The sequence below is a fragment of the Ambystoma mexicanum genome, chromosome 3q (genome assembly GCF_040938575.1).
Source record: "Ambystoma mexicanum isolate Mex_15411 chromosome 3q, UKY_AmexF1_1, whole genome shotgun sequence".
In the NCBI taxonomy this organism is placed as follows: Eukaryota; Metazoa; Chordata; class Amphibia; order Caudata; family Ambystomatidae; genus Ambystoma; species Ambystoma mexicanum.
Window position 1 is genome coordinate 1,124,403,614 of NC_090926.1, and position 26,896 is coordinate 1,124,430,509.

Below are 26,896 nucleotides of genomic sequence, written 5' to 3' on the forward strand. Positions count from 1 at the left end.
TTCATAATATTTTTGTTTCAGGAGCTGGAGGCTCCTTTCTGTCTTAGTCAGCAGAAGATCCTTTAGTTGGGTCTTATACCGGTCAATTGCTGCTGCCTGGTCTAGGGTTATGGATTTGTCTGGTGTTTGACCGGTTGCAGGTCTGCTATTTTTTCTCAGAGGGCCTTTTCCTGGTCATACTTCTTTTTTTCTGTGCCGCCACTTATCAGGACTTCCCCTCCCCCGCCCGTCTAGTGGCCTTGAACACGTCCCATAATAAAGATTGCCCACACTAACAGCTCAGGAAAGTCTTCATTCTAATAAAGACAAGGAGGCAAGCATTATGCTAATCTTTATTTGCTGCCACACCAGCACTTTAAAACTTTAACTTTAATACTGCACATTTATGTTTTTTCAAACTACAGTTATGGAAAACGAAATGGGCTAGTTTAAAGATGTTTAGTCCAACACTTCCATGTGTTCAATGCAATCACCAGGGACCTACTAGCCCCATGAGTCTTAGGTCTCTGGTAGTCCAAACCTCTAACCTCTGCACCTATCAGAGGGCAGCCCCTTGTATAAGAACCCCTCTGCCCAGGTCCTTTCCTCTTTCTTTATGTCTGTCCATTTGAACTTAATTGTCTTTCGCCAATGAAGCGATTCTTTCGGAAATTGAACTGGTAAGAATCCTCGGAACTGTAAACTCTACGGTCCAACATGACCAACTTGAAGTGTCATGCCTCAATTTATGAGAACTTCTTCATCCGGCAGTCTTTTGCTCGTCTCCTGTAAGGAATGGAGAGTAAATCATGAGGGTGGGAATGAGCAACGGTGATACATCGTTATCAACATGACAATGCAAATTGGTATCTTGCCATTCTGGGTGGGATATAATTCTCACCTCCTTGTCTTTAATAGAATGAAGACTATCCTGAGCTGTTAGCGTGGGCAATCTTTATTCTATGACAAGACAGGAGGCTCGCATTATGCTTGTTCAACGCTGTCCACCACCCTACTTGGTATCTCAGATACAGGCTTAAAATAGAATGTCTTAAAGGTTGACACAGAGGACCAATCTGCTGACTTCATAATGTCTTGCAGAGACACCCCTGTAGTAAAAGCCTTTGAAGCCATCGCCCCCCCCTGGCCGAATGCGCGCCAAAAAGAGACAAGTCAATACCTGCCCAATGCATTCCTTCTCTTACCCATCTAGCAATGGTCGCTGCCGCTACTGCATGATAGGGCTTCCAGCGCGCTATGAGCAGCCGGGACACTCCCTGTGGTCTAAGGTGCGTTGTAACTTTCTCATAATCCTTGATACACTGCTACGCAAAGCTTCTCATTACTTGTGAAGTATGGGTAATCAATTACTCTGGAAACAGTCTTTGTCCTTTTAGTAATGGTAAATGATATGCCGTCTGGGTAGAATATTTTCCTATCAATCCCAAGTGCTTTGACATCAGACACTCTTCTACAGGCTGTAAGGAAAAGTAGCATGGCTAGTTTTCCTGATAACTGTGACCGGAATAAGTTCTCGTTATCGGGCCACCTGAGAAAGAGGCGAAAAACGTCTGACATCCCATAACACCTTGTATTTGGGCATAGGTGGTCTTTTGAGCAATCTCAAGACCGCTGGGTGCTCACCCACGGCGCTACCTTCTATTTCTTCATGAACCGCTGAAATAGCTGACCTATAAACTCCCACCTTTCTGAAGGTGCCACCTTCTTGAAATGTAAAGAAGTTCAGGACTTCTACTAAAGGGGCTGAAACGGGATCCAACTCATGCTCCGAACACCATCTGGACCACCCGTTCCATGCCGCACTATAGCTCCGAAGGGTGGAAGGTGCCCAGGAGTCTGAAGCAATCTGCAGCGAGTTATGAAATTCCTGGCAAGTCCCATCTTTTCCTGAAACCCTGCAGGCTATCGAGTGTAGCGTGCCCGGTGTTACTAGCGGGTGAGCTCACCCGGACAGGTCGAGAAGAAGGTCCGGCAGATGAGGAACTATCCTCGGAAAATCCGTAGAAAGTTCCATCACTACTGGAAACCAAGGCTGTGCCTTCCACACGGGTAGCACAAACACAATCTCTGCTTGATCTCTGCGAATCTTCGCTAGTGCCCTAGTGAGCATAATGAATGGCGGGAAGGCATAATGTACTGTTCCTGTCCGTGGTGGCAGGAAGGCATCTGTGCCTGCTGCATCTGGGTCTATCCTCCAACTGAAGTACTCGAGTCTGGGCATTCAGTCTGGACGCAAACAGATCTATGTGCAGGGGCCCCCAGAGTTCCTGTAATCGCTGGAAGACCGGAGGATGTAGCTTCCAATCGCTGGAGTCCATAAGATAACGTGAATTCCAGTCTGCCATTTAATTCTGTTTGCCTGGTAAATACTCTGCTGATACGGATATCCTGTTCTGGAGACAGTAGTGCCAGAAATTCTTTGGTAACTCGGCTAGCATTCTGGATTTTGTTCTACCCAATTTGTTTATACATCGTACTGCGAAGAGGTTGTCCATCTTGAGCAGTACACAACATTTTACCCTGCCTTTCGTAAAAGCACGGAGTGCAAGAGCCCGCTAACAACTTTAGACAGTTTATATGGAGATGTAACTTCTTCTGACCATTTCCCTCATGTCTGAACATGCTCGCATCTGGCACCCCAGCCTGACCTGCTCGCATCTGGCTCCCCAGCCTGACCTGCTCGCATCTGATTCTATTATCAGATCTGGGGTGTCGCCAAAAATGGTGCAACCGTTCCAGGCTTCCATATTCTTCATCCACCAGTTGAGTTCTGTGAGGGCTTCGTGATCTAGAGTTACTAACTGATGGTAACGAAGGCCTTCTTGTAAATGTCTTATTTTGAGCCGCTGAAGTGCTCAATAATGAAGAGGTCCTGGAAAGATCGCCTGAATGGAGGCTGCCAGTACTCCCCTTATTCTGGCCAGATTGCGAAGTGAGATAGTCCCCTTCGCAAGTACCGCTCTGAGCTCTTTCTTGATCGCTCTCATTTTGTGTCCTGGGAGTTCGAGAGACGCTTCTACTGAATCCATTGTAAACCCCAGGAATTCTATCCTCTGAACTGGACGTAGCTGAGATTTTTCTAGGTTCACTAGAAACCCTAGGGAGGTCAGGAGCGAGAAAACCCATTGGACGTTCTGTGTTAGAGTTGCCTTCTCTGGCCCAAAGACGAGAATGTTGTCTAGGTAGATAATGATACGAATACCTCTTTCCGTGATGGCTGCTGCCACTGGTTTCATGAGCTTGGTGAAAGCCCAAGGAGCGGAGGACAGGCCGGACGGGGGGGGGGGGGGGGAGAGACGGACGCAAGTAAATCGCCATACTTCTCCCTTCCATCGGAAAAACGCAGATATTTCTGAAAAGCTGTCGCTATCGGAATCGTCAGGTATGCGTCCTTGAGGTCTAGGCGTGCTAGCCAGTCTCCAGAACGCAAAAGATCTCGGAGAAGATGAATCCCCTCCATTTTTAAATGGTTGTGCACCACCCATTCGTTAAGTCTTTTAAATTGATTACTGGCCTTATCTTGTCCCCTCTGTGAACCAGAAACATGTTGCTGAGGAACCCGGGATCTCCCTGGTACTCACGCTCTATTGCATTTTTGCTTTCTAATTTGCTGAGTTTGCTGTGCAGGAGCGCAGATTCCTCTTGCGCCATTTATATAGGGGCCAAGGCTCTGTTCTCTGCACAGGTGTTCCTATAAACTCCATCTGTAGACCTGCTACTGCTTGCAGCACCCATGCATCGCTTGATAAAGCTTGCCATTCGCTCAGGTAGTGGAGGGTTCTTCCTCCCACACGCCAACTTGCAGTTCTCCCCAGATGCTGCCCCTGGTTGCCTGTAAGATCCTCTTCCTCTGCGACCTCTAGGGAACCTCGATCTAGCTGGGACAAGGAATCTTGCTGTCTAGAGTTCCAGTACTGTGCGCGTTGATTCTGGGGCCTTCGCTGGAAGTTATAGCGACCAGACGAGCAACCCCTATGTCGTCCGGTCCCGGCAAAAACTCGCCCAGGAAAGATCTTTCTGAGGGAACTCTGGGCCTTTTCTAGTGCGTAGTAAGTTCTGACAAACATGAGAACAAGAGAGCTTTGGTGCCTTCACCTGCTTCGTAGGTGGCTAGATCGCTCAACTTGTTTATTTTCAATAAGATTCCTCTTCTCCTTTCTGAAGAGAGCATAGTTGGTGTTGCCCAAGAGGCATTCTGCTCGTTGCGCCCAGTTGCCTAGGATGGGCACGTCTACTGGAGTACCTGTATCTTTCGATTTCTCAGCGAGGTCCATAATTTTGGCTAATGGACCTGCAATGTCTAGGAGCTTGTCCCGACATCCCCTCCAGGCGCTGTCGACTCCTTTTCTGATGTCTCCAGATGCTTTGGTTACAAAAGTGACCATCTTGGGGTCTAGGTCTGGCGTGTCTGCTAGTTTATTCGGCAGCTCTGGTCTAGGGCACTCGGATCTCATTCGTGATCTCACTTCCCTCTCCAGGGGCTTTCTAATATCCTGGGCCATGTATAGTGCCACTCTGGGGGATGGAACCCATTCAGACGACTTGGGGAGCCGGATGGCCTCTGGGTCGAACATGTCTGCCGCGTTGTTGTTTTGGGGGTCTTCTACATCTTTATTGATGTTCTCCTGCGCCTCACCCCCTTCATCATCGGGCGAATAGCCCTTGTCATCTTCCCCTAAATTGTACACCCCTTGGGTAGGGGGTCAGTTGGGGAACAATGTTTACCCTTTCAGTATTGCCTGGAGGAGAGGGGGGTTCAAAGAGTGCTTGCTCTTCTGAGCCACTTTACACCCCTTTTTCTCAACCCTTTTTGGGGGTGTCCTGCCCTGCTTACATTCCTTCTTCAGGGCTGCTAGCCCGTCTTTTCTTGGCTGTAAGGTGTTTTTGCTGCTCAGCCATTATTTCCAGAGTCTCCAGTCTTTTTGTAATTGGCTGCACCCCTTGTGAGACAGACTGCTTCAAGGAGTCTCCCAGGACCTTTTTAAAACTTAGTGACAAGTCTGAATCCTGTTTGGAAGGGTCCTCTTCCCACTCTTCTTGACTCCACTCTGGGGAAGTGGATGGAGTGTTTGTGGGGGTGCCATAATCTTAGTGTTGGCAGGGTCAACTGTGAGGAAGCCAGCAGCTGAAGGCATTTCTTACGGCTCTGATCGACTTCCATCGTTCGCGCTTGCAATCGCAATGCGAACGGAAGCCGGATTCCCAGGGGAAGCTGGGAAACCTCAGCAGTTCCTGCTACCCCGGGTCCTAACGGCCGCCGCGTTAGCCGGCGCCGTAATGCTCAGAGAGAGCGGACTTGGCAGCCTGAAGCGGGCGTAACTGCTCGCAGGTGCCGGCCCCAGCTAACTCTCCATAACTTCTAACTTCGTTGTTGAACGCGGCTGGGTGAAATAAGTCACTGCGCAACGTTCGCGCTTGGTACGCGCCACAGTAAACTTCTGAGGAGAAATGATATGATGCGCGTGAGAGTGCTAATACTAGGTATTATAAAGATTCCCCTTCATATAATCCCAATTACTATCGAACGCCGCAACATGACTAACTTTCATGCAATAACTAGCGATGGAAAATTATGTCACTTATTTGCTCAGGAAGCAAAAACAAAGAGGAAAGGACGTGGGCAGAGGGGTTCTTATACAAGGGGCTGCCCTCCGATAGGTGCAGAGGTTAGAGGTTTGGACTACCAGAGACCTAAGACTCATGGGGCTAGTAGTTCCCTGGTGATTGCATTGAACACATGGAAGAAGTGTTGGACTAAACATCTTTAAACTAACTTTAATACTGCACATTTATGTTTTTTCAAACTCCAGTTATGGAAAACGAAATGGGCTAAAAGTGCTGGTGTGGCAGCAAATAAAGAAAGATAAGCATAATGCGAGCCACACACATTCTATGACTGTCTTGTCATAGAATGTGTGTGGCCCGAACTCCCCGTGGTCATTCAGGTCAAAATATTCGACAATGTTCTCCAGCACCATTTTGGCAGTTACCATGTCCTTCAATAGGGCATTGTTGCATTTCCACCTTCCCCTTCGCTGTCGGCCCCAGCCTCCCATCAGGCCAATTCTCACCAGGTCGTCGTCGGACCAGGGTCTACCCTAAGGTCCAACATATGTGCAAGTAGGGTACTATCTACCAGGATGGAGTCAATCCTTGAGAAGGATTTGTGAATTTTGGAGTAGTATGTGTATGGTGGTCACCCTTAACCGAGCTTAGGAGCATATCCTCCAGACCCAGCTCACGATTGGTTCTGCGGAAACTCTGAGAAGTAGGATCGTCTGCCGCTGGGTGAGTGCGATGTCATACTCTTCCTATCTCTCAAGGGGTTTATTACCATGCTGAAGTCCCCTTCTACTATTAGTGTGCCCTCAACAAAGTCTTAGTTTGTTCCTAATCCCATCCCAAAACTGCGCCTGACCTTTGTTCGGACAATAGATCACTGCATGGGTTAGCTGGGATCCCTCCTTTAATGAACAGGTAATGCCCCTCCGGATCTTTCATCAAAGCCTCCTTTTTGAAGCCCAGGTCGTTGGCCATTATAATCGCCATCCCCCCCTTTTTCTTTTAGTTTTGTGCAAGGCGTGAAATACCTCCCCAATCCCTCCACCCAGGATGACAATACATTACTTACAGTAATAGCATTTCTTATGGTTGTATCTGCTTAGATTCACATGCTGTGCATAGTCCGACATCCAGTGGTCACTGCGGAGTATTGCATTTTGTTTTTCGTAGTCGAAAAGGAGACGTCGACAAGGCGTGTCTGTAACACTATCCCTATAGTGACGTGCAGTGTACCTACAACCCCTCACGCGTCGAGGTCCCTCTGTATTTTTTCTGCCCTGAGGGAGCCTTCTATATGTGAGTAAGTACAGAAAAGAGAGAGATGTAGAAAGATGTCTATGTTCCTTCCATCCGAGCGGGGAGGAAGGGTGGGCGCATGTGAATCTAAGCAGATGCAACCATCAGAAATGCTTTTACGTTAAGTAATGCATTGTCTTCTGAGGTATGTTAATCTGCTTAGAGTCACATGCTGTGCATAGACTAGCGAGCAGTACCCGGAGTTGGAGGTGGGTTGTGAGAAGGAACAGTAGAGAAAAGATGTATTAATACTGCTTGTCCCACCTGGGAATCAGATCTAGAGTGAGCATCTAGACAGTAGTGTTTTGTAAAGGTGTGTGCAGAACTCCAGGTTGCCGCTTTGCAAATGGACTCAAGGGGAACGTTTGCATTGAATGCTATGGATGTCCTAGTGCCTCGAGTAGGGTGCTCTTGGCTTGAAGGGTAGTTCTCTCTTAGCAAGAGTGTAACAGAGCGTGATGCAGTGAACAGTCCATCTAGATATAGTGGACTTTGGGACTGCATCCCGTTCTCTTCCTGCTGCCACTGAGACAAAGAACTGATTAGTCTTTCTCAGTGGCCTAGTTCTTTCCATATAAAACATGACAGCTCTGCGCACATCTAGTGTATGCAGGCTCTTTTCTCCCAAATTGGAAGGTTTTTGAAAGAACATTGGTAGTTCTATTGACTGGTTGACATGGAATTTCGATATGAATTTCGGTGCAAACTTTGGGTGTGTGCGTAGAACCACCTTATCTTTGTGAACTGTTACAAAGGGGTCTAGAATAGAACGAGCCTCTAGTTCACTTACTCTCCTAATGGAGGTGATAGCCATTAGGAAAGCAGTCTTAAGGTTGAGGTCCTTAAGAGTTGCCTTGTGCACGGGTTCAAAGGGTGAGCCCATGAGCCTGGTAAGTACCACATTAAGGTCCCAGCCGGGTGCTGGGTTTGCTATCGGAGGGTGTATTCTCTTTACCCCCTCCATGAAGGCTTTGATAACTGGGACTTTCCACCATGACACCTTAAGTTGAGAGGTGGTGTATGCAGAAAGTGCCGCTAGATGGACTTTAATAGAATTGAACACTAGACCTGAGTCCAGTAAATGGGTCCGGTAAAGGACAATTTGTGTGGGAGAGCAGTGGACTGGGTTAATGCTCTTACCTCTACACCAGATGACAAATCTCTTCCACTTGCTAGAATAGCAGTGACGAGTGTTGGGTTTTCTAGCTTGGCCAAATTCTATGACCTCAGGAGCCAGGCTGCTAAGTTCATGTTCTGTGGGCATGGGTGTAGTGTCTTGCCCTTGTCCTGTGACAGCAAGTTGTACGGGCAGGGCAGTTTCACTGGTGGGGACAGGGACATCTCCATCAGGTGCGCAAACCATGCTTGGCGGGCCCACATCGGGGCCATAAGTATCATGGTGACTGGTTCCTGGTGCATCTTGTGCACTATCTTGTACAGCAGAGGAGTCGGGGGGGATAAAGCGTAAACAAATTTCCCTGACCATGGTATCCAGAGACCGTTCCCCTTGGAGCGGTTCTGTGGGTATCTGGAGGCGTAATCTAGGCAGTGTGAGTTCTCCAGAGTTGCGAACAGGTCTATTTCTGGGAAGCCCCATTGGTTGAAGACAATGTCTTCGTGTAACCGCCATTCGTACTCGGAGGGCAGAGGGAAGTCTCTGCTGAGTTTGTCTGCTAGCAGAATGAGTTCCCCTGGTACATGTTGTGACAATAGGATCATGTGTCTGAGAGCCCACTTCCAGATGTTCTGGGACAGCTTGGACAGTCCTGGAGAGTGAGTGCCCCCTTGCTTGTTGAGGTATGACATGGCTGTGGTGCTGTCCATGAGGACCATCACTGTTTTCCCTTGTAGGTGTGGCTGGAAGGCTTTTAGTGCCTTGAACACCGCAAGTAGCTCTAATAAGTTTATGTGCTTGGAAGCTACGCTCGGAGTCCAGACTCCGTGAGCAGTCTGATGGGATAGGTGAGCCCCCCATCCTGTGAGGGATGCACCTGTGGTTAGAGTGGCTTCCACTGCGGGGGTGGCGAATGGTTTCCCTATTACCAGGTTTTCCTTCGACCACCACCGTAGCGAGAGAACCAAGGCCTGCGAGACCACCACTAAATCGTCCCATTGTCTGCTGGCCTGACACCACTGGCTGTTGAGCCACTCTTGCATTGGGCGCATGCGCAGGCGCGCGTGAGGTACCAAATAAATACAGGACACCATCATTCCTAGCAAGCGCATTGCTTTGCGTACCATCACCTCTCGACCGGCCACATATTGAGGGATCTGAAACAGCATATTTTGGACCCTCTCGTTGGAGGGGGAAGACGAGGCCGTCCTTTGTTCGAATTAGAGCCCCTAGGAATTGTTTGATTTGGCTGGGGTCTAAGCTGGACTTCTTCTCGTTGATGGAGAAGCCCAGTTGGAACAAAAGGTCTACTGTCTTCTGGGTGTTTGAGAAGCATGTCTCGTAGGACTCCCCTGTTATGAGCCAATCGTCGAGGTAAGGTTATACCGGTATGGACAACCTGCGCAGGTGGGCCGCTGCTACTGCCAGTACCTTCGTGAATACCCTTGGTGCAGACGCTATGCCAAAGGGTAGCACTCTGAACTGGTAGTGTTTGCCCTCTATCATGAACCCGAGGTATTTTCTGTGCGCTGGCAACATCAAAATAGGAAAGTATGCATCTTTCATGTCTAGTGTTGTCATGTAGTCCCCCTGAGATAGCAGGGGAATTACCTCCTGTAATGTTACCATACGAAATTTTTGTGGTTTTACAAATTTGTTCGCTGGGCGCAGATCTAGTACAGGGCGCATGGTTAGGTCCTTTTTGGGTACAAGGAAGTACACTGAATAAATACCTTCCCTTACCTGAGATAGGGGCACAACCTCTATTGCTCCATTCTGTAGCAGCTGTTCTACTTCTTGCAGGAGGATGACAAGGTGTTCTGGTGACAGGCGTCGTCCCCTTAAAGGTCTGTAGGTGGGGGACCGATTGAACTCTATACAGTACCCGTGGGCTACGGTTGACAATACCCACCGGTCTGATGTTATTCCCTCCCATGCTGAAAGGAACAATGTTATCCGGCCCCCAACCGGAGACGCATGGGAGGGGACCCGAACCTTCAAGTCATTTGGTGTTACTTGCCGGGGTGCCTCTGGGGCTGGAGCCCCAGCCTCTGCCCATGCCACGGAGTTGTCCTCTTTGGTTATACTGGTTACTGGTACCCTGATTGGAGGGCCAGTTGCCCGCAGTGTAATGCTGTTGCTGCTGCTGCTGCTGTTGGCCACGAAAAAAGCGCTTGTTCCCAAATCCCCGCCTGTTTGGAGGCTTTGAGATTTGGTCTAAGGTCTTTATGGTGTCGAATTTTTTGTTCGCATTTTCCAGTGCATCGTCCACTGCCCTTCCAAAGAGATTTGACTCTTCTATTGGCTTATTAATGAGCGACGCCTGCGTTTCTGCCTTGAAACCGGAATTGCGAAGCCAGACGTGACGCTTCAGCAGAATTCTCTGCACCAAAGAACGGCCAGCAGTTTCTGCCGCATCAAGAGTGTTCTTAATGATACTCTGGTTGACCAGAACTCCTTCTGTAACTGTAGCCAATAAGCGAGTTCTTAGAGGTTCAGGGGCTTCTTCGAAGTCCTGCTTAAGCTTTCCCCATTGAGCATCAGCGTTGCTTGCCAACAATGTATTATTATTGGCAATCCTAATTGAAAACGCTGCCGAGGCGGAAATTCTTTTGCCCAAGGCATAAAGCTTTTCCCCTTCTTTATCTGGGGGAGCCTCGCTGGTTGACAGTGGAACCCCAGCCCTCTTCCTTGCGTTAGTCACCACTAAGGAGTCCGGGACTGAGTGACCCCTGATATATAATGGGTCTGACTGAGAGGGTGAGAACAATTTCTCGATTCTTGGATTGACCCCTCTTACCAGCACGGGGGTGTACAGCGATGGGGTGAGTCGTCTCTTAACCAAGGCAAGGATAGGAATAGTTTGACTAGTGGGAGGTTTTTCTTTAATAATCCTTTCGACGAAATCAGTATCTGGGGTGACCTCCCCAGTTTCAACTTCAAAATGCGCTGCTGCCTTCCTCAGTAGCGCATTGAAGGTGGGCTGATTGTCTACTGGAGATGGGTTCCTGACCAGTGTGGTCTGAGGAGAAGAAATGTCTATAATGTCGGGGTCAGTAGACCCTGATGGCGACTGCCAGGGCTGTAAGCCACCTTCACCTGGGTCCTCCTCGTAGCCCTCCTCACCTATGTTCGTGTCATTATGAAAACCTTCTCCCTCTTGTTGGTCTTCATTATTCACAAACTCATCCTCTTCCTGGAAGTGAGAGTCCTCTCCAGTGAGGTTGTAAGAGTTCACGTCTTCCTGTAAGGGGTTAAAGAGCTTCGGGTATTTAGCCCATGGCCCCTCCTGAAGTACCTCCCTTGGCCTCTTGGGTGTCCTATTTTCTGGGATGGCCATGAACCTGTCTAGCTTGTCCATACATGACTGGAACCTCTCTGCAGTCCAGTAAGGTAGGCCAGAGCGGTCTGGGAGTGAAACGGGAGTTCCTTCTCCCTGTGGTTGCTTAGTTCTGTCCCATAGCGTCGAAGATCGAGTCTCTTCGACTTCTGAGAAACCCTCTTGCTGGCTAGGGTCTTCTGTCGACGGCGGGAGCTGTCCCAGCCTACCCTCCGGCGTTCTTGACGTTTCTTTGGCCTTGTGAGCGGTTTTCGACGTGTCACCCGTCGTCCGTCTCTGGCTGTCTTTAGAAGCTATACGCGCGAGGCTTTCGGCGATCAGCTTCTCCGTCGAGGGATTGCTCGCCGAGTCTTTGCTGGCAACTTACGCACTCTTGCGAGGCACGTCGCCTGAGGATTTGGGGTTAGCGCCCTTTTTTACAGAAAGCCCAGTCGCCGGTCGCGGAAGCGGGGATGGCTTGTGACCCTTACGGTCGACGGAAGACGCCGGTGGGCCCGACGCCTCCGTTGACGCTGCCTTCATCTTCGACAAATGCGTGCCGTGGGGTATGTGCTTATGTGTTTTCCTGTGTTCGTCCTTGCCGCCGGGGTGTTCATCCCCATAAGCGGGGCGTGAACTAGGCTTGTCGGGGCCGGACGACGAGGAGCGCGAGCGCTCCTTCGAGAGGTCTACAACCTCCGTTGCGGAGGCCGTGTAATCACTGTCCTCGTCACATTCGGCGGCGGCGGGAGCTGGCGAGGAGTCAGACCTAGACATCGCATAGGCTGCCCACCTTTTGACCTTGTGGTCCTTTAAAGTTTTGGGTTTAAGTAATTTACAGGCCGCACAGCCGTCCTCTTTGTGATCGAGGGGCAAGCAACGGTTACACCGTTTGTGCTGGTCCTTCCAGGTAAACTTGCCCTTGCAACGCGGGCAAAACCTAAAGGGCGTCCTCTCCATAGCTGAGGGTATGAAATGGGATTATGACCTCCAAAGAAAGGGAGGGGAAAGAGAAAGGCATTCTCAGAGTGTTAAAGAAATTACCAACAACCCCACTCTCCCTACTGTGTTAGGCCGGCGAGGCCAGGCCACGTGTTCGGCAGCGCCGAACGATCTCCTCCACTCATCCCTCCGTCGAAGATCTTGCTCGGCGGAAAACAGCTTGGCAGCTACGTCGAGGGAGGGATCTATGTGTTATAGTTAATAATAATAAACGACCAAGGGTCGAGGAAATTATTTCGCAATGTCTCTCGAGGAACTCCGCATAAAGGCGACCAATAACTGGGCGGAAAAAAAATCAATCTGAGGGACCTCGACGCGTGAGGGGTTGTGGGTACACTGCACGTCACTATAGGGATAGTGTTAGACATGCCTTGTCGACGTCCCCTCAGATTGACGAAAAACAAAATGCAATACTCCGCAGTGACCACTGGATGTCGGACTATGCACAGCATGTGATTCTAAGCAGATTAACAAACATCTGAAACCTGGTTCTTTCCCCCTCGTCCAGCGGGTCTCCTGGAGGAAGAGTAGGTCCAGTTTGGCCCGTTTGAATTCCCTACCAAGTAGGGATCTTTTAGTGGGAGAGTTTATTCCCCTGACGTTCAGGGAGCCTATTTCCAGCCCCAGTAGGTGATCAGCCATTACTAAGTTAATCTTAGTATCCCCGAGTTATCTCCTTGATTTGTTTCACCTTGCCATAGCCCAGCTAGTGGCGCTTGTTGTATGATCGAAATCACCAGCTCCTTCCCACCCCTCCCCCCATCTCTCTACCCTGGGCAAGGCTTAACACCAACTGCCCCCTCCCACTTACCGCAGCCCTAGTACCTTCCCCCTGCAACCTCCCTCTGGCGGGCAAATAGTTTGCTATTCCTGGTGCTTGGCTGAACCACCAGTGTGCCCCCTTCAATGGGCCCCCTCAGTTGATTTTCTCTGCGCTTTGAGCCCCCGCAAATCCCCAACCTGGTCAATGATTTTCTAACTGAGTCCCACATTCACCCCCCCATGTCGACATTGCTTTTCCACATTCCCCTCTTGTGAGAGCCCCCCATATTTACTATGCACTGGGGGAGCAAGCCGTATCCTGGATCCGGACTCCAATCTGCTTCCTTGGTCTGGGGGGACCTCCGTCACCCATTAGAACATGCAGGGCTGTCATTGTGAGGCGGAGAGGGAGTGTTCAGTTTCTTGAACTTTCTTTATCCAGGGATCCGTCTTCTGTCACTTGCGTTACCTTTGCCACCTGATACACCTGCTGCTTCCCTGGTGGCCCGTCTTTGGTCATCGGCTGTGCCCAGTGTCTTGGATCGCCCCTCTGATATCGTCTTCAGTGACCAGGCATGATCTTTGGCCCATGTAGTTGAAGGTAAGAGAAGGGGTAACCCCACCGGTACCTGACCCCTTTTTCACGTAAACACTGGGTCAGAGGACGGCACAGACGCCGTGATTCTAAGCAGATTAACAAACATCACAAGTAATGTTATTGGCGTTCGTGGCTTCTTCCAGAATTTTGGTTTTTTCCGCATGGTAGTTAAAGCGTACAAGGATGGAGCAGGGGCATCCAGCTCTACCCCCTGCTCTATGTGCGCCATCGTGGGTTCCGTGGTCACTTTGTTCCCTAACAGAAGGTGGATCACATCTCTGATCACTCAGCAAATGTCCCCCGGTCACTCGGTCCACCTCCGGGACACCGAAGAACCAGAGGTTATTCCTTCTTCCCTGTTCTCGAAATCATCCATTTGTAGGGCCCTTTTCCTCGTCTTTCTTTTCCAGGGCCGAGTGTCTGGTGTCTATCTGTGCCTCCAGGGTAGCGGCCGATGAATGATTGGTCTCCAGCTGATGCAGTCTATCTTCCACTTCGTCCACTGTTTGGTCCATTTTCTCCAACCTTTGATTTATGTGTGAATACTTGTCCTGATATGGAGGCGAAGCCCTTTTACATTGTCGTGGCGTCCTTAGTCAGGTCCCCGGCCTATCACGTTTTCCGTGTCCCGGCTACCTTGGTCTCCAGGCACCTCTTGTTATCAGAATTCCTGGAGTGTTTTCTTCCAGCTCATGCAGCTCCATCGTACCTGCAGCTGGTGCGTTAGGGAGTGGACACCGATCAGGCAGGGGGTGGTGAGCTCTTGTGGCCTCTTCTGGGTTGCACTGATTCAGACTTGTTCTAGACTTTTCCCCTGCGGCAGGATTCTGTGGGGTATGAGCTTTACCCGAGACGGGTACATGCCCCAGAGTTGGCTCCTGGGGCCCTCACCTTGTTTGGGGTGGCTTGGCGTTGCTTGAGACCCACTTGTGGAGGGGTGGTGGGTTGGGGTTTGGTTTCCAGCTGGGTTTTCCATGATCTCCTTTTAGTTGATGAGGTATTCTTTTTCAAGGGCCGAGGCCTTACCCCCTGGTCACTTACCTTTTTCGTCCCCCTGACTGCTACTGCTTTGTCTGGGGGTTGTGAGGGATAGGGGAACCCCCACTCCAGATTCTTGCCCCCGGTGTAGGGGCGGCAGGTCAGCCTCCTGTGTCCCAGCATAGGGGGTTTGCCCTTGGGGTGGGACCTCGCCCAACAGAGGGAGGGGGTGAAGACCCTGTGCCCAGGGTGTGTGTCTGCCCTGGAGAACTCCAACCACAAAGTCGGGTTGTCTTAATGCTTCTGTGTTACAATAAGACATTAGAAGCATGGAGTTTCGGGGCAAGCAACAAGCCAGTTTCACCTTCCTACTGAACCGCTTCCCACGTGATCCCACCCTTCCCCCTCCCAGTGATATTCCTACAGATCACCACCACCAGGGTCAGGATAAGGAAGCACCTGCCTTTCCCTGGCCACCTGAGAAGTTTCCCAGGTCATGTTGTCTGGGGGAATCATGGCTGATTCATCACACAACATTCGTTAAAAAGAAATAACCACCCCTATAGTACAAAAGATGGCAAAGGATGGAAAATTAAATAGTGTCTTAAGGAAAAATGAGGGTACATGGAGAAGGACTTCTACATCCAACAGAAAGGTGGAAAAACAGGAACTGGGATGTGAAGGTTGGTGACAGATCAGTTGGGGGGGCCCCGGGAGCACAGAGGGAAGCTCACGTGTACTGCCCCATTTTAAAACAAAGTGGCAGCATCTGCTTTTGGAGAAGGAGAATGCTCAACCAGTTGGGAAATAAGGAGAGTAGAACACATTTCCTTGCCTACTTTCGTTAAGCACTGTGAAATGTAAAGTTCTATGGGGTTCACGCAGGAGATGGAAACCAGAGCCAGGCCACCTGATGCAGCCAGAGCTGGTATGCCAGTCACAGCACTAAGTTAAGAGGCCAGCAAAAAACAGAGAAAAGGAGTCAGATTAAAAAACCATGTACGTGCTAAAAAAATTGTGTTCATGACTGTTTGCAGGAAAAAAGGCAAGCATACACTACCGGAGATGAGGGATTGGGAGAGGCCGTTAACAGCATGTGCAATACAGAATTTTGTTGTGCTAGGTAACATTAACTGCAGTATGGACTTGCCTCTACTGAAACGATAAAAGGAAAACATTTGAGACATCCTCTCCTTCCACCGGGATCACCCATGAACCTCAGGAGACAATCAGAGGTACATCAGTGTTGTCCCTTCATGCATGCAATTTTCAAATGCACTGCTAAAGTTTGCAATGGGCTATGGGAAAACCTGCTATGCTGAAATACATTTCTAAAATAATGGGCTAAGGAGCATCAAAACAACCAAAATCCTAAAGTGATGAAATTCTGTCAAAAAGAAACGTAAAACACAATCTTTTCAGAACCAAAGTTTAATCTAATTTACAATTTTCTAAGTACATAAATAACCAGCATAAAGTCTACAGAAAAAAATTCGAGACTGTAAAAAATAATTTACCTCAACTCTTATTCAGTTTGGGAAATGGAATTTTACTTTGGATATAAACTTTGCTCATGTGTCTACACAAAAACAGTTTTAAAAAGTTTGTTCCATGAATCTATATACATCATCTGTAGTCTGTAGGCGTTGGTGCTGAAAACACTGAATGGGCAATTTGCAAGTTTATCAAGGATGAATATCTCATGGACAAAAACATCGCAGTGGGCCAATCTCTCCCCCCCTTACCCTTTCAAGGTCAGGGCCTCCCCATTACGACTGCAAAAACACAACATAGCACTCATTTCATGACCACCACTTTCCACAGTAGTCGATCCCCATCAACATCAGGAAGCAACAAACCGTAAAAAGGAAGTCTGCAATGATTTGGACCAGTAATACAGGCATACACTACGGCAACGTTAAACACTGGAACATACATTCAACAGTGATACTGAGGTAACTTGCTGGGCGAGAGGTAGCCCAATGTCTGTGTGGTCGGACACCCACCCAGTGCAAGGGAAATGTGGGAGCTACAAGGATCCCTTGTATTGAACTGGCAACAATAACCCTGAAAACAGTTTGCTAGGAACAGTCACACCACTGGAAAAGTGTCATTTCCGGGAGGCAGTCAAACATGCACCGTGCAGCCCAATGTTACCATTATGCATAGCGGAAACAGGTGACGGTCCACAAATTCAATAAAATTGATTTAGATGGGAAATGTTTCGTGACAGTATGAAAAAAAGGGGTACCCACATGGTTGTGATTCTCATTCAATAATCAGTTATAATCTCCAAGAACAATGTAGTTAAGTGTTCTTCAAGCGAGCCACCTCAACATATCTATCTTTATAACAGGAAACTTTGAACAGCGCCAACATCCCAAGCAGAGAAAATGCGACAATCACCACAGTAACATCTGCTATGAAGGCTACGATCCCGCGTGGTGTACTACCCTGGGTGTTTAAAAAGCTGCACTTAGGCATTTTAGATTAAAGTTGCAGTTAACAATGCACAAGTCAAGGGCATCAGAGCAACACACAAAGATGATGTGCTTTAACGCTAAAGCCCTAAAAGTTTTGAGAAAGTTAAATTGAAGGATAGCACCAGTTTAAAAGAAATAACCACATGGGCAAACATGTGGACCCACATTCCACAAATCATTCCTTCCTTGGAGCATCCCCTCATCCTCAAGACAAGTCTATACAATGAAGGCTTGAGAGGGGAAACCAAAACACTCCAGGTGACTGCATTTTTCTAAATAAAAACATGACCTGTAAAATCCCTAGTATATCGTTACATAAATAAAATCCTTCATGGGAGTGGTGAGGGTAAGAGGAGTACAGACTAGAGAAATAAAACAAATGTACAATAAATAAACAAGTGGTCAGTGTTTGTTTCTACTAGTGTTAAGTACTTTACTATTTAAAAAACGTACAATATCACAATTCCTATATGGAATTTCACTCCTGTACAAACCTTTACACAAGTAGCTCTCATGGAGTGTGCCTTGCGCACATCAGGGCAGCAGCAATGTCCTGCACACACAACAGAATATAAAAATTCATTAGTACGTTCCAATGGGAAGCATCTTCCCATCTAGGAGCACCAAAGTGGACACACCAAACACAATTCTGATGGGACTTTCCCAATCCCCGCTGCTATACCCATCAGAATTACCATGCAGGTCAGAATCTAACATGTGAGGTCAGTGACTGATTGTAACAAAGGAAGACGTATCTAAAGAGAAGCTTTGTCAAAGTGTCCCAAGGGAGCATAAGGCAAGCAGGATTTCCACTAAGTCTCAGTGCAGAATAAACCGACATTTTAACTGATCATTGCCAACGTTAGGGAATGGGAGATATGTAGTATGCAGCAGGCAACAATTGGAATAGGCCTGCACAATGACATGAATACAAATGAAAAGGAGTGGGTTTCGAAGACTGAACAAATCTGCCTAGTCTCATTCAGAACCAATAACAGCATATCAGGAGACAGTGTGGACGAACGTACAACCGTAACAGAACACCAAACCTACCATTCAAAATACTCTTAACTAGCTGTTAACCACAAGCTGCAAAAGGGGTAAAGGTAAATGGACAACCTTGCCAATCAATGACTGTCACTTCCCATTGCAAAGCAAGAACAAACTAGCCTGGGTTCTTCTCAGCTCCACCCAATTAACCCAAAGTTGTAACTCTACAATCATTGGTGGGCAACACATGAATTCATATGAGGGAAAAGGGGAAGCTCCTACTCTCTTCTGCAACTCTTATCACTAGAAGTGGGGTAAAAGTCAATCTTCAACATGTTCCTTAGAGCAAGAAAATGTCTGTCATACACAGACTTGGCAAAGGAATATCTTTTTGATCATGATTACTTACAAACATCCTTAATTCCCCATTTGTCCCCCAGGTTATAATCTCTTGTGGAGGTAACACTGTGCCGCTTGTTAGGAAACTGGCTGCTCATATACATATATATAAATCTATATACACACACACCCGCACATGGGTGTATACTGTCATTGAGGTTTCAAAAGCTGTTCCTTTGGAATTCAACGAAGAAATCACGAAGTGGTGGTGAGGAGAAGATGCTGGAGTAAGCGGAGGTTGTTGGGATATGAGAATCTGTGTACGCAGTCACTGGACCTCCGTCGTCATTGGCATCTCCACCTCATCGCGTAGGGGAACTGCCTTGGAGAAGTTCATTTCCAGTATGTGCCTCTGAAGGTGTCGTACCCACTCCTCCTGTATAGAGAGGGTACCCTGAAACTCCACTTCACAGAATCTGAAAAAAGAAAGTAGAAAATATTGTTCCAAATATAAATGCAAGCAATATACAGACACTAGCTTTAAGAGCAAAATCACATCTGTATGAAGCATTTCTGAAATTCAATTAATTCTGGGGCAAATTGAAGGCCTGGCGAGTCTCCTTACATCACTTTACATTGAATTTGTTAAGATTGAGCTATAGGCCCCTTGCACTGCGAGAAGGGAGATCAAATTAAGTCATATTGATCAATTGGAAATGGAAACCTCTTCCCTTGGTCTAGTCTTGTATGCCAGAGTTGTTCATATCACTTTTACAGGTTTTCATCAGAACACCGGGATCCGCGTTCTGCTTCAAAAAGGACAAAACATTATACTTGACAAGAGATTATCAATGATTTTCTATCATGGGACTGTTAACATTAAAAATAGACATTAAACGTATTTGACCTCATTAACTGAAAACCCTGACTTACTATTAATCACAGAGACTTGGTTCTCCGATGATTTCCACCCCACTCAAAGCCTTTCTGCTAGGCTTCTCCCTGCGCGTACAAAACCAACCCAGCAGAGGTGGGGCCTAGCCATCCTACATAAACCTCACCTGACAGCAATAGCCAGAGTGTTTCTGCTGGTCCCAAATGCAAATCCCTCTGAGCCAAGTACTGACTCAGCCAACCCCATGACTCGCTCCCTCACCGACAATCTGGAAGCCATCGGCCCGTTACAAACTCACACCTGACCCACATTGCAGGACACCCTTGAGGTGCTTTTCTGCACATATGACCCAAGTTTCCCCTCTCACGCTTCGCCCTCTGAACTGGTCTGATCACAACGCTATCCTTTTCATGCTTCATTTTCTTTCCCTCTCTCCACCCCTGCCAATCAATCCCTCATCCACCCTGGCCACCGCCCCTCTGTGGAACTAAATCGTCATCAATCCCTCACTCTGACCTCACCCGCAAGGAAGGACATCCCTCCATCAATCTCTGACCATTGGCTCAGCAAAGCTGCGACTCCTCCCCCCATCCGTCGCCCTCATGACGAGCGACATCACAACAAATGTGGTACACCCGCCCTTGAAGCACTCACAAACTCAAGCATCGCCTAGAACGAGGACAAATCAACCACCCTTAATAAAACAGCGCTTGCAAGAGTAAACAGGGCATACTTCTAAAAACAAAATCAAGAAAGCAAAAAAAAAAAAAAAAAAAAAAATAAACAGTATTTCAAACTCAAAAAACCCATGCGGGGAACTCCACAAAATCCTACATTAATTAAATTCCCCACCTGTCTAACCTACCCCTCCCCGAACTATAAAGCTCTCTACGATGAGCTCTCAAACCACATTCACAAAGTGGTGCTTGAAAGACCACAGCATAACCTCAAAACTAGCTCTGATCCCACCAACCACACCTGGACACCACTCAAAACACCAAAGCCTCCTGTCCCACCTTCTCGTCCTTATCCCCCTTCTCGGACCAATTTCAGCAACCTACTAGCACATAGCCGACACGCAGGCTCACCTGGAGATCCTTCACCCCTCCCACTTCAAAAAAGATCTGCTGGATCCTAAATAACTTGCTCACATCAGGCATTTTCCTAAAAGGCTGTCAAAAACTCCCATGGAAAACAATCTCAAAAAACCCAGCCCGACCCACTCTCTCCATCTAACTACCGCCCAATCTCCAACACCTGCTTCATTGCCAAATGAATTGACCGCCCAGCATACAGGCAACTTGGCCTCTTCACAAAAGCCAACAATCTCCTCGATCCTGCTCAATCGGGTTTCCGACCTCTCTGTGGAACGCAATCTCCTCTGGTTTCCATCTGGGAAGACAAAAAGAATCACCAACTCAGAAAGGTGTGCCACACTCATCCTCCTGGATCTGCCCGTGGCCTCATCGACCACACCATACCGAGGAACAGGCTTCTCACACTAGGCATCAAAGAGACTGCCCTCAATTGGATAAGCTCTCGTCTCCAATCACTCACAAATAGTTCTCCTCCCCCCTTTCTCCTCTGCCCCACGCCCCCTCCCAGTGACAAAAGGGGTGCCGCAAGGACCTCCCTCATCACTCCTTTTCAACCTCTACAGTAGCCCTCTGCCAGCCCCCATCCACTCACACAGCCTTGATGATTTTCAAAATCCCCAAAAACCAAGCCTCGTCAGTACCGGACCTAGAATCTTGTCTCTTCGAGAACAATTGGATGACTAAACCACCTAATCCTCAATTCGGGCAAACCAGAGATCCTCATATGTGGCAAAACCATTCTGATCCCAAAACTTCTACCATGGCCGCCTGCCCTTTGAGCCCCACCTGTCCACTCCACAGACGTCAAAAATCTCGGATGCACAAGGGACACGGACCATTCCCTCTCCTAGCACATCAACTCTGTGTCCAGAACCTGCCTCTTCTACCTACGCATCCTAAAACTAAACTTTCTGTACCTCACCTACACTCAAAATGTTTCTGCACTGGCTTCCAGTTAACCTAAAAGCAACCTTCAAAGCCATGTGCATCACACACCAAGCTCTCCATCACTCGGGGCCAGAGTTCGTTCAGAAAGAAATCTCCCACTATCAACCCCCCTTTCAGTCGAAAGAACCAACAGAAGAAGCCAAATGCCTGAGTGGGCACCCTAACACCAAAGCACCTCCAATCGTATGATATATTGCCTTTCTGGCAATAAACATTCATGGATATTACTGCTCTGCTTGCACGCAGGTGGGTGGGAGGCTCGCTTTGGCCACTGGCCAGAACAGAAGAGGGCGTGCCATGCAAATTACAGGTTGGCCCCTTCCACCCACAGGAAGACCGCTACAAAAGGAGAAGCCGAGTGCATATGCGCATCTAGTAGTGCACCGGAAGTGCTGTTTGCTGATTGAGGAGGTGAGCCTGAGTCTCAATAAGTATTTTAAACCTACGTGTACCCGAGCATACCTGGGAGTACTTTTATCTTGGCTTGCATCTGCTAGAAACAGAAGTGCACCTGGAGGATGCAATTGAATGTTTTTATTTTTTTATTTTATTGTATATGGTTTACAAGAAACCTTTACACAAAAAAAAAGTTTAAGAAGAAAGAAAACATTCATTACATTAGAAATTTCGAATATACAAACATTAAAACATAGATCCAATTTCCAGATAAGGGACAAATTTAAATTTGAACGGTTCAGTGCAAAATACAGTGCAGCATTGAAAAATATACAGACATTAAAATTTAAAAAAAATTAAAAGTTCTAAAATAGAAAATGGGCATTCAGGAATTGAAAATTTCATATAAACCAGCATAATCATAACAGAGGGGCGTATAAATCTAGAGCTTTAATAAAACCCGCCACAGAAAGTCCATCCTTAATATTAGAAATAGCGAGACACTGACCAGATCAGATTGTCTGCCCCCATTTGACCCATTACATTAAAGCTAGCTAGATATTTGTCCCTTAAAGATGTCAAAGCAGTACAATCTAAAAAGAGATGCCGAGAGGTTTCAATCACCCCCAGCGTTTTGCAAAAATGACAGATAGGGTCCAAGTCAGAAAACTCCTTCCCTTTATGTAAGACTTCCCGGGTGGGAAAGAGATTCCATCTGAGTTTGATGAGAAGGGAACGATAATATCTATTGGGAAATTGAGACAGAATAAAAGACAACAGGCCTCTTTTCCTATGGTCGAATTGTAGGTCTCTCAAAGAGGTATACGAATGTAAATTTTTCCATAGTGTTACTCCAATCATGACTGAAAAGACACTCCTTAACCTTGTTGGGATTCGTTAGTAGAGTGTCCCTATCAGTTGAAATATCTGACTAGGTCTTGTCGCAGAGATCACCGAATGCGTCAATATAAATTATGGACTAAGGGTCCCTGAAAAAAAATCATGTGACCCACATCAGCATAAAGGGTGTCGGGTTTAGGAGAGAGCAAGGATGAAAAAAGGGAAAGGACCCTCCAGAGAATCCTGGCTCGCAGTGAGACTAGCCCTAGTTCATACCTTATAGCCACTGTTGGAATAGAATTCGGTAGTTTTAAAATTTTCCTCCAATAGATACCCTCAAGAGAGTCCCAGAAAGTCAAAAGTGCCGAGTAGTGAAGTTCCATTCCGTACAGAAGCTTTGGAGTAACCTTACCCTTAAAACAAAGTCTACTACAGGCTTAAGGGAGAACATGCAGTATTTATTGTCTAATCTAAGGGATTGGGAGATGAGTGGGAGCAGTTTATGTCTAAGAAATAGTCTAAGTTCAATCGCCGAGGGTTGGGCCAGAATCAAAAAGCCAAGATAGACTATTTTATGTGCTCCGATTATATTTTCACCACCTATTTTCCATACTTTGTTGTTCGCCGTTCTCCCCTTTGAGAAGACCATAGTACGGGCTTTACTCGGGTTAATCTTAAACCCATTAAGAATGGCGTATTCTTCAAATTTGCAAATGAGCCTCTGCAGGCCCACTTTAGTCTGATCAAAAAGTAGAAAATCATCGGCATAAGCCAACCATGAGAGCCTCAAAACCCCACGTTTAGCACTCACCATGCCTGTATTTCTCAGAAAGTCATCCACATCAGCCATATAGAGGATAAAGAGACAGGGAGCTAGCGAGCAACCCTGTCTCATCCCAATACGTGTCCTTATCCTTCTGGAGAGGGGTCCTTCCAGATCAAGCCTAATATGGACCCCCCCCCCTCCCGAGTTTTCATGCATTGCCATAATAAGAGTTAAAAGACCGGCCGGAATGCCCCATTTGGTTAATTTTTCCCATAATCTTGACCTGATAACCAGATCAAATGCATTTGACAGGTCAATAGACGCAACGTAAAGGGAACCATCATATTTACCCCAGGTGGAACTCTGCAGGGCACTAATAATAAGACCATTAAGATTAGTTGAGTGGCCTGCCCTAAAACCTGTTTGTTGTTTGGGGAGAATAGGATTATCCTTAATCCAAACGTTAAGATGGGAAAGAAGCATAGAAGCAAAAAGCTTACAGTCCGCATCAATAAGCGAAATAGGTTTGTAATTTTTGACCACAGTACGCAAACCTCTTTTAAAAATTGGAACAATATGAGCAGTTTGCCAACTAGTAGGTACTTTCCCAGAATTGACGACGTCTTGAAAAAGCAGAGAGAGGAGATTGGCCGAGAGATCTGGATCAGCTTTAAATGTATTGTTAGTTAGGCCATTAGGCCCCAGAGCCCTAGATTTCATGGCTTTGGAGAGGAGTCCTAGTACTATCTCGAAATCAATAACAGGCTTCCAAGAGTCCTTAGAGGGGTTGTTCCCCGGAAGACAATCTAATCCCTCACCCCAGTATCAAATAGTTCGGTATAATGCTCAACCCATTGAACCTCTGGGATGGCGTTCAGCTGGTCAGCCACCGCCACATCGTCTAAGGTAGACAAAGTAACCCAGAATGCCCTCAAATCTCGTTTTGTTAACACTGCAAGCATATGCTCCGCATAGTTTTGTAGCATAGTAGCTTTTCTTGACTTACAGTAATTTTTATATTTTTGGTGGATAGTTTTAATTTTTGTTTTTTATCAACCCATTTATTATCTAGGGCTTGTAAACATCTAATAAGTTTCCTAGTGAGACCCTTTACATTAGCCAATTCTTGATCAAATCTATGAGGGTGGGATATTTTAGAAACACCCTTCCTAAGCTGGCCACGAATACTGCAGTGAAGAGCATTAAGAAAACTATCGAAATGAACTGTGTTGAAAACTGCTAATTTCCAACGGAAAGAAGTATGGTTAAAAGAAGAAATCAGTTTACGGTTAAGCACCCTGATATTGAGAGGTGTCGAACGTACCCCTGTCCCTTGTCCCACAGTTTGGAGATGGGTAGGACCCCCCGCGGGCAAAGACTTAATGGGAAAAGGACAGAGAAATGAAACCTGGAGGATACCATGATCACTCCATGAATTAAGAGAGACCTCGACATTGGACGAAAAAGGAATAAGGGAATGATCTACAAAGACAGTCTAAGGTAGATGTTGATGAAGATATGCGCCATGTGGGACAAGGTAAATTAATGGCGTCATAGTAGCCATTAAGACAAGTTAGACCAACTGAATCCAGGGCGAAATTCCAACGACGCCCGCGTACGAATTTCAGGCCTAGGCGAGAATCATCCTCCATAGTCAGTCCCAAGTCATCATGTTTGGATTCAGAAGAGATAGAGCAATCAGAGTTGAGATCACCTGCCAAAATCAATTTACCTCTAGGGTACAAAGATCTCCAAGAAAGAAGCACGTCCGTTAACCTTTGCAAAAACGGCTCAAGAGCAGAGATTCCCTTGTGCCAATATACATTAACCAGAAGTAAAATAACCGTTAAATCAAGAGATTTAACCTCCAGGACCAAGATGCCAAAAGGCGTATCCAAAAGCTCCTTAGTCCTAAAACCAAAAGAGGTTCTAATTCCTATAAGAAGACCCCCCGAAGGCCTCCCTCCCAAGCTGGGTTTAGCGTTCTGAGAAAAGGTATCAAACCCATCTAGAACGGGAGTTGAGAGCATCCAGGTTTCTTGCAGAAAAAAACAATGCGAAGCCCTAATCAGAGTTACAGTATCCAAATTCGTGGAGAGATGAGAATTACCTCTGGAATTCCAAGATAGAAACACAAAACTATTCACGGGAAGAGCCTTTGGAGAGAGTTCCGAATGAGTCGAAAGGAACTCCTTTCCACAGACCGGCGGTAACCTGTGCACAGTTTTGAAAGTTTCCATTTGATTTGGGCATAAATTGACTCCGTTGTGGCTGTGGAGTTCTTTCCGGATGATATACCATAGTGAGATTGCCCCTGTATTCTGCACCCCCTCCGTTATTACTGGAAAACTGAGTGGATTCCAGTAGATTTGCTTCAAAACCAAGTTGCTTTAACCCTTCCCTATGCCCCATGATCAAGTCCAGAACCACTCTTGATTTAAGAATGATATTACTCACATCAACCCGATCATGAATGGGGAAAAAAACCCTATCCATGTCGTAACTAGAGATGAGTGAGAGTGAGGGAAGTTGATGGAATATCTTTAAAATGTTACCACGATTAAGACATATTGGCATATCTTGGCCCCAGAGGCTGGTAAGCTGTAAAATATCACGAGGAACTTTCGCTTCTGATAAATCAGGTAGAGAATCAGTGATCTTTTTAGTGAACTGAGTTAAAGAGTCAGCCGCCAAGTCAGTGCCCCTTGCACCTCTTAATATAGTCCTATTTTGGATTGCGTTTCGACCCACCGGAAATCTTTCACATGATTTGAAAGAATTATTGTAATGGACAAAGTCGGGCCCGGAAGGGACACCTTCACGGCCCATAATCGGGCCAGCACTAGGCAAACTTGAATAGGCTGAGTTAAGAGGGATAGCAGCAAAAGGACCCCTCACTAATAGAGCTCCCATATCACCGTCCATCATTGTAGGCTCGGTGTTGACAGGAAGACCCTCAGTAACCGAAGCAAACGATGGCTCCAGAGATAGAGAAGGGGAGAAAGGAGCCCCATCCTGGGACAGGCTTATATTCGAGTTAGGCACTTCCCCGCGGGCAGTTTTAGGAACCAGTAGCGCCTGGAATAAATGTTTGACCATATCAATATTAACCAAGTTTGCTGTGATCGTTGAGTAGTCTGAGTGACTGGGATCTATCCCTGATATGGAGTTGGATGGAATAGTTGGGAGAACTGCAACTGAAATGGGATCCTTCGCCTTGACAATAGTATTGGTGGTTAACTCAACTGAAGCATTAATGGAGGTCGGCTCTAGTAAAGTTGGAACTGTTGTCAGAGTACTAGAAACCGCAGAGTCCACTACCCCCTCAGTATTAGGCCCCACTTCTAGAGGGGCAATGTTGTTAATCGAGGGACCATCAACCAAACCGTCCGGTAAGGAAGATAGAGCTACTGTAGTGGGAAAGTAGCCACCGTAATGGAAATAGGGGTCACAGAAACCACTGGTTCAGCAGAATTACCAGTCCCCTTCGGAACAGGAGTAGGGGTTGAGG

At 47.1% G+C, this 26,896-nt stretch overlaps 1 protein-coding gene across 10 annotated transcripts in view; it reads right to left on the reverse strand.

Moving 5' to 3' along the window:
- Positions 1-328: 328 nt before the first annotated feature.
- Positions 329-26,896, reverse strand: part of WIZ (WIZ zinc finger) — a 1,545,343-nt gene continuing 1,518,775 nt past the window's right edge. For 9 of the 10 annotated variants that reach the window (XM_069603914.1, XM_069603910.1, XM_069603912.1 and 6 more), the window contains one exon: positions 16,045-18,919. In XM_069603914.1, the coding sequence (XP_069460015.1) occupies positions 18,837-18,919 (83 nt within the window). In that variant the 3' untranslated portion in view covers positions 16,045-18,836. Of the gene's footprint in view, positions 766-16,044; positions 18,920-26,896 lie in introns of those variants that run through there. The other variant, XM_069603913.1, reaches the window with a different exon arrangement.